This window comes from Ovis aries, chromosome 6, assembly GCF_016772045.2.
Source record: "Ovis aries strain OAR_USU_Benz2616 breed Rambouillet chromosome 6, ARS-UI_Ramb_v3.0, whole genome shotgun sequence".
In the NCBI taxonomy this organism is placed as follows: Eukaryota; Metazoa; Chordata; class Mammalia; order Artiodactyla; family Bovidae; genus Ovis; species Ovis aries.
In genome coordinates, this window is record NC_056059.1 from 40,862,746 (window position 1) to 40,876,463 (window position 13,718).

Sequence of the window (13,718 nt, forward strand, 5' to 3'; positions counted from 1 at the left end):
AAAGAATCCGCCTGCATTGTGGGAGGCCCAGGTTCGATCCCTGGGTCGGGAGGATCCCCTGGAGAAGAGAATGACTACCCACTTCAGTATTCTTGCCTGGAGAGTCCCGTGGACAGAGGAGCCTGGCAGGCAACAGTCTTGGGGTCACAAAGAGTTGGACGCGATTGAGCATGTTCACAGTCTCACATTCTATCCCAGAAGGATGTTCACCCTTTCTTTATTCCATTCCTCAGACATGTGGATTGCTCTCTTTGTGTAGATAATTCTCATTTCAGGTGCAATCTCACAGATGTAATTTAAAATCTAAGTGACTTGTAAAGAGTGCTAACTGCAGAGATGCTCCTTCCGCCTCAGGTCTCCTGTCCTTCCTGGCCCCTGCCTCACCCCTTCTTCCCTCAAGTCTACTCCCACCACATCCTCAGGCCCCATCAGTTCCCAAGCCGGCCTGCCCACTGGCCTTGCTCTGGCTCTCTCTCCTTGCACTTTAGCACCACCCAGAGACCAAGATCTCTACAGTTTAGAAATCCCATAAGAAAAACTTCATGTGTTTAGTCTAGCAATTATAAAATTTATTGAAATAAAGACCTATAACATAGACAGTAGAGTTATAAACATTTTATTTGCTTTTATTTTTTCGTTTTGAAATACAAAATGTGCACATTGAGTTTACACAAACACGCGATGGCCAAGTTCAGTGTACATGTATTGTACTACTCTTAATTTCTACACTGGTGATAGCAGGGCAGCTTTCAACATCCTATGTCTACACCAGAATAGATACCTGATTTATTGTTGCAGAGACAGTTGCAAATTTCCTCCTACTCTAGCCTCTTGGTCTTGGTGATATTTCTGCAAAACAAGGAAGGTGTGTGTATCTTTAGTAATACTGTGGCAGCTTTACGATTTTGGCTTAAGGTCAGTAAAAATAATCTGAATAATTGGAGTTTTATGATGAGCTAAATCATAATACAATCCAGAGGAGTTGCTTAGCATTTATATTCATTTTCTACTAAATTTGGGTATTCTAGTGCTTAATATAATGGAATCAGTGCTTTCAAAGTGAATTCTGCTTGCTGTTTGTATCTAGTAGGCATTGGGGTAGCCGAGATTTCTTTGTCCCTCAATGGCACATAATGTAAAGGTGCCAGGAGGGAGTCAGGATGGAATAGGCCTTGAATGCGGTTAAGAATGAACTTGCTAAGCATTGCCATGGAGCAGAGGACAGATGTCCTGACCCTTTTCATAAGCCTGTGGACATCCTTGCTTTGTTTCACACCTTCTTGGACTTCCACTTAGTGACAGAAAACAGTCAACCTATAGGATTGAACAAATCCAAAATTACATACATCATGTAGGCCTTGGCTATAATATGTATTATGAAAAACAGAAGTGCTTATTAAATAAGCTCTATTAGGCATATGCGGGCATCTGGGATAATTTGTTTTGCATTATAAAAAATGCCAGATAAATGAATGTCTTAACAGAAGGCAGCAAATCCAGAGAAACTGGGACTATGTGTGTGTGTGTGTGTTTTTCCCCCAATTATAGTAATCTTGTTTACTTAAAGTATAACTGGAATTACAGTATTCAAACATGGAAACTAATAGCTGGAAATTAAGTACAGATGCTACTATTTTAGAAAACCATTTAAAATCCTGGGGCTGAATACATAGAAGTGAGTAGCAAAAAACACTGATATTTTAAAATCACCAATAATGTGAAAGCTTCAATAATCACATGGCTAAAGAATGAATAAAACTATATGCCAGATTCTATTCCTTTTGAGTATTCACAGGGTATGAAATGACTTAGAACATCCCATGGACTCGGTGGCATTATGAAAAGGATGCAGATTTATAAATGGAAAACTGAAATCTTTTGGGGGTTGCTTTATATTAAAACAAAGCTTGTTTGCATAATGTGCCTCATTGTAAAGCTGAGCAATCTATGCTAAAAGTGGTAGCTCCAGCTTTGTGTGATAGAATCGTTCACGTTTGTCTGTTTGAGGACATATTTAACAAGTTAAATCACATTTTCAAAGAGCTGCATGGAGCGCATGATGTTTTCATCCTGTAAGGGAGAAACAGTGGAATGAAATTCACCATATCTGTAAAGGAAAGTGCACTATTTTGCCTCTAAGGATCGCCAGCCCCCACCAACCTCCTGTGCCAAATGTTCAAATACTATCTGCAAATGTAAATACGCTTCTATCCATTTTCCATGCTGATACTATGGAGAGCCCGTTTTATGTTTTGCTGAGTCCACCAAGCTTTAAAGACCTATTTAACTCTGACTTGGTGATAAGAGAGGATATTTCTCCAATTAGAATGCCAGTACGGAAACTGGAGAGGTAGCACAGAGCGTATACAAAGTGAGCAATGCAAACTGCCATATCTGGTCATCAGAGGCCAAATCACAGGGACTTGTACAAATGGAAGGAGACAGGGTTTGTGTGTGAGCTCAGAGTCAACTTCATGAAGATTGGAAGTTGGGATTTAGGAGATGGGTTGGCAGTAATTACATCTGTCCTTCTGAGTCTCTTAGAGATAAATCTCTGTGACCTTTAGGAACATTTAAAAATGAATGGTCTCTCAATGCCAGGGAAAGGATTGTTTGGAAGAAACCATTGCCCAGTATCTGCAGTTTAGTATATTCCTCTGAAACTTAAGGGGACAGATGATGGGGTACTTGGAGATTGTGACCATTTATAGTAATGGAAAATGGTAGCAGAACTGATGACATCCACTGCTGGAGGCCAGGTAACAACACCGCCATTAGCAGGTTGATGTCACCAAGTTAATTCAGAGAGACCATGACATTGAAATATGAGTTGAAAAGCAGGCATCAGAAAAGGGAAAGTATATCAATTTGAAAATAATTAGAGTAAAATACCAGCAAACTTTTTGTCTCCAAAATTATTTTAAAAACTCTTTAATTGTTCTACCCACATAACAAGTCAAATAATTCTAGGTATGCTAAATCTGGTCTGCCACCAGATGGTGGAGAACCACGTGGACTTTTGCTCAGGGAGGATTTTCTGCTGTTTAATTTTGTGACAAAATTTTATTGAGCCAAAGACATATCTTGTTCACATACACTGAAGCAATGGTGTTTATATTGGAAATTGGATATAAATTTGGTCAGTGATACGATGCTGGCCATACTGGAATTCTAAATCTCTGGAGGATATGATAGACAAGATATATTCTAGTTCTGGGGAAAGAACAATTCAAATCTCACATATATTTTATCCTCAGTGATGAATATTCTAAAGGATTTGAAGAGCAAAAACACACTCTACAACCTTCACCTCTCCAGGGCTTCCCTCATAGCCTGCCTCAGGGTGTGTTGACTAATAGAATGTGTAAATTGGTGATTGTTTTCACAGTGGTAGGCTTGTTGCATGTCAGTTGTGTAGAAGTGATGACTTTAGGCATATGACCTTTACACTTTGCTCAGTTCGTGGTGGCTAGCTGATAAGAAAGCAAAAGGGATAGTTCCTTCACTATCATTACTTACTTTTTGACAACTTTCGATGAATTCGTCTATGGTAACGACTCCATCTTTGTTTTTGTCCATTTTCTGTTAGGGGATTACAGAACAGAAAGCTTGACTCAGACATACCCCTCAGACCTGAATTGAACAAGCTGAAGCAGATGAAAAGAAAGCCCAGCTGCTTATTTTATGGGGAGGAACTGCTTCAAAACACAAACTAGTAGTTTCTTGGTAATAAGATTCATATGAGGCTGACTGATTTTAGGCTGTTGCCTTTTTCATAGAATGTGGTGCAGACCTAGAGTCTCTCTGTTCTAGAAAAACCCACTCTCCAGCTACCGTAGAGTTCAGGCAACTTGACTTATGGAACCTTGATTTTCTCATCTGTAACATGGAGCTAATGACGATATTAATAACCTCATAGAGTCTTACGAGAAGTGAATGAAAACAAACACCCCAAAACATATGAGACATGGCAATTGCTTGCTTAACTTAGTGTTCTGTTGAGGTTTTGGTGAATGAGTTCAATAAGTGGAATTATCAATATTATGATAAATTCAAAACCAAAATTGCTAAATTAATAATGGTACTATTTCATAGTTGAATGGTAAATATTCTATAGTTTTGTCACTTTCAGTAAAAAATTATTTTTCTTCACATTCTTTTGAGTTGTCATGATGCTTTGCAAACATCAGGAAATTTGCTCTTAATTTCACTCCCTCTCTGTTGCAGTCCTACCTGGAAAAATGTTTCAACATGTTGTCTGGGAGCATCTTCTTTGAGGACAGGATATGTACATTTACCCATCATATCGTATATTGCTTTCATTATATCAAGCATTTCCTGAAAAGGAGAAGGCAGTTACATGAGGCCACAAATGATGTTAAAAGAAACCACTCTAGAAGCCTTGACAGATTATTCCAAGTTTTAAATTTTAGTTGATTCTTCATTAAATATCTTGGTTGTCCCAGAGGAATAGCCTTATGCCTTAAAAGCAGCAGAATCAGAATGTAAGAATCAAGTCTGATCTTGGTTTCAAGATGAAGTAAATTCCTGTATATCTAACATGATCAGAAAACACCCTGGTTTAATATTTGGACTTCCATACAACTTCACACAGGCTATCTTTGCATTATAGGTTTATTGTATATTTTATATGTTGACTATCCATTTCCATTTATTGAGAATAAAGTATATTCCACATCATGAGAATTATACTAAAACTAACTGATAAGTCTCAGAGCTTATTAGGGATTTCCATGTGTTTTTCCTGTTGTGACTTTAAAGTCACATGTAGATTAGTCAAAATATTATGCTGGAAATGCTTTGAAATTTTAATTTTAATTAAAATCAAATCTAGTTTTTGATTTGTGATTTCCAGTCTTAGTGGAAAAAAAATGTCTAACATAGACATTCAGATTTATTATGCATACTTGTTTTCTTCTTTTTGAAGTTTCCACATAAGAGTCTGGATTAAGTCAATAATATGCATGTAATATACTTTTACTTTTGACAGTATTCAATTCCATTTTAAATGATAAAATTTGTAGTTTGTAAACCATAGGTGAACCCCTATGGTTTGAGTGAAAGATTGTTTAATATAGCATTCATGAGATGTGTAAGATGTAAGTGATAAGAACAGCATGTTTGTGTTAAACATAGAAAGGGATTAAAAGACCAAGAGATACCTAATATCCTGGAGGCATCTGAGTACTAAATGTTTATTGTATATCAAACATACAAGAGGCACTAGGTATCCAGGAGACATGCTCAATGTACCTAAATACTTAATACTCATGAGGTCTTAATTCAGCCATCTATCTGTGAGATCCATTCTGGCCCCATGTGTCTTCTGCTCAACAAACACAAAACCCATGGACATTGATCAGGTTAATTGTTACATTATAACCGTGGTCAGGTGAACTTGTCCCTGTATCTTCAACAGAACCAGTTCATGTTTGTCCCAAGATACCTTCCATTTGAGGAACCTCATGCTCAAAACACAACTCTGGGGAAAGCTAGTGAGAGAAAGAACAGGTAGACATTGAATCACATCCAGGATTCAGGTAATATGGTCCTTCAACCTACCTTCACTCCATCCTCAATTTGTTATCTTACCCCATCCTTCCCCACTTACTTCTCATTGTGTTTTAAGTTAATTTAATCAGCCATTTGATATGCACATCCTAATTTGGTCTGTGAGACTTTCTTGGCTTAGCCCACCTGGAAATGTGCTTGGAAACCTACAGTTGCCTCAGGTTATTTCCCAGATAATACAGGTCACTACATAATTCACACAATGTTAAAATTGCCTCTGTTCCCACGTGGACCATATTATATGGGAGAAAAAAAGGTTACAGGCCAAATATTCTAACATGGTTTGGGTATGTTTTCTTCCAATCTCATTCCAATCACTCTCTTTATTCCATGTACAGTATTTATTAAAATGCTATTAGAAATCAAGATGTAATCCTTCTGTGTTTTATAATAATTTAGGAGATTAACAATAAGCTATTTCTACCCATTCCAAATTTTTCATCAGTATGTTTCTCCACCACCACAGAAAATACGTTAGATTCCTAAAAAAGTGATTTAGAATGATAATTGCAATCATTTAGCATTTCAAGTTAAAGAATGAAAATGGTCCAAAGGCTAGCTGTGTCGGTGAGGCATTTCTTACTTCTTTAGTGATGTAGCCATCTTTATTTATGTCATACAAATTAAACGCCCAGTTGAGTTTTTCTTGTACTGTCCCCCGAAGCAAAATAGAAAGACCTTTGATGAAATCCTAAAAAAGAAATAAAAATACAATTTGATATAGAATTTCTAAAAAACACAAACTCTAATAAAATTCTTTGTCAAATAGTACAAGTAAAGCTTTCAGTCCTCTGGATTTTGAACCATTTACTTAGCAAATGGTTCATGAATTCCTGATCATCTTTTCCCAGCATTCTTTGTGGGCATTGACACTCCTTAGGTTTAACATTTCACTTAAAAAACATCATATTTCTTTACATATGTATTGTCATTGTGCTGGGTCTTCCTTGCTGCACAGGCTTTTCTCTGTTGGTGGCAAGTGGGGGCTGCTCCTGTTACGGTGCCCAGGCTTCTCGTGGGGGCTTCTCTTGCTCTGTCTCTAGGGCACATGAGCTGTAGTAGTTGCAGTTCCTGGGCTCTAGAGCACAGGCCCAATAGTTGTGGCTCACGGGCTTAGTTCCTCCAAGGCATGTGGGATCTTCTCGGACCAGGGATCAATCCTGTGTCTCCTGCATTGGCAGGCGGATTCTTTACCACTGAGCCACCAGGGAAACCCAACATTCTCACTTTCTAATTGAAAACCGTGACTTAAGTCAACTGGAAATTGTGTCAAAACAGACACCCAAAAGCAAGACCCATAACAAGTGTTTAAATGGTCTGTCTTACTACTACAAGTGCATAATATTCTTTTAGTGAAAAGAATCTAATGACTATCTTTTAAAATACAAGCACATACATAACACACTTCCCGTGGAAAAGATCTGCTAACAAGGGATGTAGGTTGTCCTTAAGATAAGGGCCAAGTGAAGCCTTTACTTAGAAATCAAGTTGTGGGCAGTGGTTAAGAGAACAGAGCTGGAAGCCAGGCAGCTTGAATTCAGATTCCAGCTGTATCACCTGGTGACTCTGTTCTCTCAGACAACTTGACATCCTTTCATCTCAGTTTTCATGAATGGAGATTACCGTGTCTAACTTCTCAAAAGTTTTTAATGAGGATTAAAAGAATTAAGCTGCTTGTAACTGTGTGGCATGGACAGTGGCTATGTATCTGTCAAGTAAATGGAACCCTCAGTCAACATCAAGGTTAGGCAGGTTTGCAGACAGTCCAGTTGAACTCTATCAAGTTCATATTTATTTGTTGCTCAGTTGGCAGGGTTAGCATCACTATATGGTGGATTCTGAGTTCACATGGAATTGACAATCCGCTGTCAGGTAGGAATGAAAGAGCAGAAGGGAATTCCAGGAGTGGACTCTAGGCAAAGTTGTATTCTTGCTCTACATTCCAACATTTTGTAGTTGTCTTCCTGTCTCAACTTCTTCACAATTTTTTTTAAAGATGAGTGACATTCATTTAATTAAAAATGTAAAAATATATAAGATGTTTCATGAAAAATCTTCCTCCCAAGTCTAGACCCCATCCACCCTATTTCTTTCTAAACCTTCTTGTGTTTACTTCTGAAGAATTTTTGTGCATATATGAGTATAAGGTATATTTATTTAAATATCTATTTCTTCTCCTTTTACAAAAATGATAGTGTAACAAGCTGCTTTCTGTGTGTGTGTGTGTGTTTTAAACACTTAGCAATAAAACTTGGAAATAATTCCTGTCTTTTTCATCGTTGCATACATATGAATATACCATAGTTTATTTAGCCAGTATCCCATGGATGAATTATTTAAAGATTTCCAATCTTCTTATAAAGAAAGCTATAGAGTGACTTTATATATACATAATATATATTTTGAATAACTATGTCTGCAGGATGAGTTCCTAGAGGTGGAACCTCTCGGTCAAAAGATTTGAACATTGATAAATTTTATATACTTATTTTCAAATTTCCCTTCCAATTCTCTTCTCAAAATCTATGCATAAGAATATTGTAGCTTGTCAATACTATATGGATCACAGTTCTGATCTTTCTCAATCTTGTAGATTAATATTTCTGTCTCAGGTTACTAAAATTTGTATTCATTCTACTGTGAATAAATTTGAGCATTTTTTTTAAAATGTCTTGATTTATAGAAACTCTTCACATATTAGTAAAACTATTCCTGATCTGGAATATATCTTCACATATTATTTCCCAGTTTGTCATTTCCTTCTTTTTATTATGCTGATTTTCTGTCGAGTAGGCATCTTTTGGTTTTTATATTCTAGAATTTGTCAGCCTTTACTTCATGTCTCTTTATTTATGTCATATTCACCATAAGTTTTACAGCCTTAGGTAGAGCTGGGGTTCAATCCTGGTTCTGCCATTCATTAACTGTATGACTTTGGCTAAGTCAGTTAGCATCTCTTAAGTCTGGAACTCCTCATCTCTAACATGTGGCAACTAATACAGGCCCTAATTTTTTAAATCTGCAACTCACCACTCCCATCCAACAATATTTTAAATGAACTGAAAAAGAAGAAACTTTATTGGGAAGATAGGGGTGGTGGTGAATTTTGGTGCCAGAACTCATTTAATGCCAAAATCTGAACTGAAATGACATGAAACTTCTAGTATCTATTTATCTGTTTATCTCTATTATTAATCACCTATTATCTGTTATCAGTCATGTTAATCAACAGACATTAAATTTTTTTAAAATATATCCAAGTCATAGTAGCTTGACACAGTATAAGCTTGTTTATCACTCACATGCAGTGAAATATAAGGGAGGATGCTGTTCTGTTCTGTGCAGTCATAACAGAGATCCAGAATTCTACTTTGCTTCAAGGCAAACCAAAATGTGTAACCTCATGGTTTCCACAGATGGGAAGAGAGAAGATGTGGTCACTTCCACCAGTCTCCTGTTGGTTGAAATTCAGTCTTGGCCCCACCTATCTGGGTAGGAGGAGAGGCTGGGAATATGTACTGATCATGTGATCTTAAAGCAGAATGCATGGACATTGGATCAGTAGCACTCTCTGCTACATTTACTGTTGAGAGTCTCTTGGACAGCAAGGAGATCTAACCAGTCAATCCTAAAAGAAATAAACCCTGAATATTCATTGGAAGGACTGATGCTGAAGCTGACACTCCAATACTTTGGCCACCTGATGTGAAGAGTCTTCTCATTGGAAAAGACTCTGATGCTGGAAAAGATTGAAGGGAGGAGGAGAAGGGGATGACAGAGGATGAGATGGTTGGATGGCATCACAGACTCAATGGACATGAGTTTGAGCAAACTCCAGGAGATGGCTGGCGTGTTGCAGTCCATGGGGTTGCAAAGAGTCAGACATATCTTGGCAACTGAACAAAAATAGTTTTACTGTACAAATGTTACACAGTTGATTATAGCATACTGCAGATCCTGCAGGAGACATTAATGATATAGAGTATATGCACAGTGTTGTGTGTCTTAAAAATCAGCAAGACAAATTCAGTTGGCTCTGAGGAATTCAGGTGAGGGACTGGGAATCTATATGCGCCTCCTTTGCTGGGCTGGATGAAGCACAAGCCGGAATCCAGATTGATGGGAGAAATATCAATAACTTCATATGCAGATGACACCACCCTTATGGCAGAAAGTGAAGAGGAACTAAAGAGCCTCTTGATGAAAGTGAAAGAGGAGAGTGAAAAAGTTGGCTTAAAACAACATTCAAAACATGAAGATCATGGCATCTGGTCCCATCACTGCATGGCAAATAGATGGGGAAACAATGGAAACAGTGACAGACTATATTTTGGGGCTCCAAAAATCACTGCAGATGGTGACTGCAGCCATGAAATTAAAAGATGCTTGCTCCTTGGAAAAAGAGTTATGACCAACTTAGACAGCATGTTAAAAATCAGAGACATTACTTTGCCAACAAAGGTCCATCTAGTCAAAGCTATGTTTTTACTAGTAGTCATATATGGATATGAGAGTTGGACTATAAAGAAAGCTGAACGCTGAAGAATTGATGCTTTTGAACTGTGGTATTGGAGAAGACTCTTGAGAGTCCCTTGGACTGCAAGGAGATCCAACCAGTCCATTCTAAAGGAAATCAGTCCTGAATATTCACTGGAAGGACTGATGCTGAAGCTGAAACTCCAATACTTTGGCCACCTGATGCAAAGAACTGACTCATTTGAAAAGACCCTGATGCTGGGAAAGATTGAAGGCAGGAGGAGAAGGGGACAACCGAGGATGAGAGGGTTGGATGGCATCACAGACTTGATGGACATGAGTTTGAGTAAGCTCCGGGAGTTGGTGATAGACAGGGAGGCCTGGTGTGCTGAGTCCGTGGGGTCACAAAGAGTCGGACATGACTGAGTGACTGAACTGAACTGAACTGGCAGGATAGCACAATTGCTAAGAGATGTATGCTGGGCCAGATTGCTTGAGTTTGAATCCCGACTCTCCTACTTTCTAGCTGTGCGACCTTGGGCAGATTGCTTTAGTTCTCTGTGAATCTCTTTCCTAATTTGCTAAAATGACGATAATCATACCTATGAAGATTAAGTTACTGTATGTAATTCATTCATCATAATGCCTGACTCAGAAAGAGTGCTGAACAAGTCAGCTAGTTTTATTGTATGTAGGTATTATTAATACTATTTTTGATGTTATTTTCATATACTTAGTACAGTGACTGACACAAAATAAGTGCTTGTTTTATAATCAGATTCAGAACTATCTCTTACAGCATTGCAGACAGAGCGATCATCTGGCCTGTGCTTAAATGTGTTCATTGTAAGGTCAGTGAGGAATAAAATGACCAATGTCATTGTTAACTGGCTTCATTGGAAAAAATCTCCTTTGTAGTACCTGCTGTGATTAATATCTAATAAATACTGAGCACATATTTGGTACCAGGCACTCAGCCAAGCCCTTAAGTGACATCACTTTGTCATCCTTCTCTTATCCTGTGAAGTAGCTTTGTTTGCTGATGTTTCACAGTGAGGAACACTAAGGCTCAGAGGATCTCACAGGGTTTCAACCACTTGATGGCAAAGGGATTTTTAGCTCCAGTCATATCTGGATCCAGGGCCCCTCCTGTCTTATCCACTCCACCCTTTGGTTTTAAGCAAATTAAGTAGGAAACTTCCATTTCCTTTACCTTGCATCAGGATGGTTTCTGCTGTACCTCCCAGGATCTACTGCTCAAAATATGTTCATTGCTTAGTCATTTCTACTTTCTAGACACTTTTCACATGGCTAATCAATTTAGAAAAATAACTACAATAGCCTAGTTTTAAATTTAATTTTGATTTAACATTTATTAATTCATCCATTAGTTTGTCTTCAAAAAGACATTTTTTTTTACCAACATGCTTACAGTATATAGCCATTACAACTAATTTCCCAAATTATCATCCACATTCATCACAATTACTATGATGAATATTACATAAATATTATAATAGCAGCATTAGGCATGGTCTCATATCATTAACACCAGACTAAACTTACATGTGAAATTGGATACAATGTGCTGTGAGTAATTGATGGTACATTTCTAATATGTAAGTAATTTTAAGTAATGAAATCACTAGCAGTCTCTGCCTTACCCATACCCTAGCTATGAAAGATTTTGTTAGGTGAACTGGAACGTTTGATTTCTATGTTATGGCTAAACTAAGGCCATGGCAGAATTAATCTTGTTGGTAAAGAGCAGCAAACACTAATACAATATTGTCACGGGTGATCATCGGCTGCCAAAGTGGAAGAAATGTGACAGGGGACGGAGTCTATGATAGACTCATGTCTTCACTAACTGCTGTTGTCGCATCGGGGTCAACCCATGGACCACTGCTGGCTTCTTGGTCCACACCTTTACTGAGCCGCTGCCAGCTTCTCCTCTTATTTTGTCAGTGATTGTTCTTGGTTACATTGTGAGATGACACACTGAGTTTCCTGGCCCAGAATAGTCATTTCAGTAGCGCTCAACCTGTGCGAGCATCTAGTGTGCGAGGAGGTACTTTGCTCACTCTGCCCCAGGGCCACTGACTGAATGACCTTTCAGGAGTTTGTACCCCCTTTTGTCATCCTGGTGCCACAAAGTGTTGAGATGTTAGTGTGCAAATTTAATTTTTATACCTCCTGAGCTTGTCACCTCCTTTTCTCCAACGCCTTCACTGTAGATCCAGCTGACATCAGCCTGTCGGAACTCTTGGGATAAAGAGCTGCTAATTGGACTTTTTGTTTCTAGGAACATACCTTAACTTCCCTGCTGAAAATTCTTCAATTCTTATCTTGGTTCTTACCTCCTGCAGTTCAGCCTCCTTGGCATCCTGCCTCAGATGTGTGGAGATCTGCCCTTGGCCTCCTTCCCAGCCTTCCTGTCACTCTCCCCCTTTTGCATTTCATCTTCTAGGTGACTTAACAAATGTTTTCTCTTCATTCCCAGGCCTCTGCCTCACTCCCCACTGCTCCCCATCCTGAGCCCTTATCCTCTTTAGCAGTTCCTGCTTGTCCTTCAGACCTAGTTCATCAGGTCCAGGGGAGGGACTCTCTGATACAGCCCGCTAGTACCATTCCTTGTTGATTCCACACCATCATCTGCTTTCCTTTATTCTGACACTCACTGAAATTTCTGTTCATGTGTAAGATGCACTCTTCCCAATTGAAAAAAAATGCATACCTTCTAAATTATCTGGTTCCCATGATACATATTAACAATTCTGCACACAATTCCAGTGTGTGAGTGGGGATTTCCCCACTCCAACACCAGATGTAATCAAGTAATCTCCAACACCAGATGTCTTACAGTTCAACTTACTTCTGATACTTTCTTCCTGGAGATAGAGCCAGATTCTACATGACAGCCTCTTCCTGGCCCCCAGCTTTAGATGCTACTGCAAGAATAGGTTGTCACCCATGCTTCTGACCAATGGGCTACAGATTGGAGTTTCCAACAAACCTTTACTTGGGTTCAAGTAATTTGCTAGAGCAGCTCACAGAACTTCCAGAAACATACACCTACTAGATTGCCAGTTTTTAAATAAAAGGATATTTAAGAGCTTTTACTAAAATTCCTAGATAGCTTACCAAGACTGAATCATGAAGAAATAAAAACTATGAGCAGATCTATAACTAGGAAACTGATTCAGTAATCACAGACTGCCCCAAAGAGACAAGCCTAGTCGCAGATGGCTTCCTTGGTGAATTCTGCCAGATATTTAAAGAACACCAACCTTTTTCAAACTGTTCCAAAAAATTGATGTGGAAGAAACACTTCCAAATTAGGCCAGCCTTACCTGGTGCCAAAACCAGATGAAAAAATTACAAGAAAATTACAGGCCGATATTCCTGACACACACAGATGCAAAAGTCCTCAACAAAACACTAGCAAACCAAATCCAAGAGCACATTACAATGATTATACTCCATGACAAAGTAGAATTTATCCCTGGGGATAGAAAGGTGAATCAATACATGAAAATAAGGTAATATAATATTCCACATTGACAGAATTAAGGATACAAATCTTAGGATCATCTCAATAGATGCAGAAAAAGCATTTGACAAGTTCAATACTCTTTCAAGATGTATAC

General features: G+C 38.4%; 1 protein-coding gene across 3 annotated transcripts in view; it reads right to left on the minus strand.

The window, feature by feature from the left end:
• Window positions 1-600: 600 nt before the first annotated feature.
• The window catches only part of KCNIP4 (potassium voltage-gated channel interacting protein 4), a 1,312,996-nt gene continuing 1,299,878 nt past the window's right edge, over window positions 601-13,718 (minus strand). For all 3 annotated transcript variants that reach the window (XM_042251851.1, XM_004009732.5, XM_042251852.2), the window contains 4 exons: window positions 6,176-6,283; window positions 4,234-4,338; window positions 3,520-3,582; window positions 601-2,070 (listed from right to left, as the gene is read on the minus strand). In XM_042251851.1, coding sequence (XP_042107785.1) covers window positions 2,023-2,070; window positions 3,520-3,582; window positions 4,234-4,338; window positions 6,176-6,283 — 324 coding nt within the window. In that variant the 3' untranslated portion in view covers window positions 601-2,022. The remainder of the gene's footprint in view (window positions 2,071-3,519; window positions 3,583-4,233; window positions 4,339-6,175; window positions 6,284-13,718) is intronic.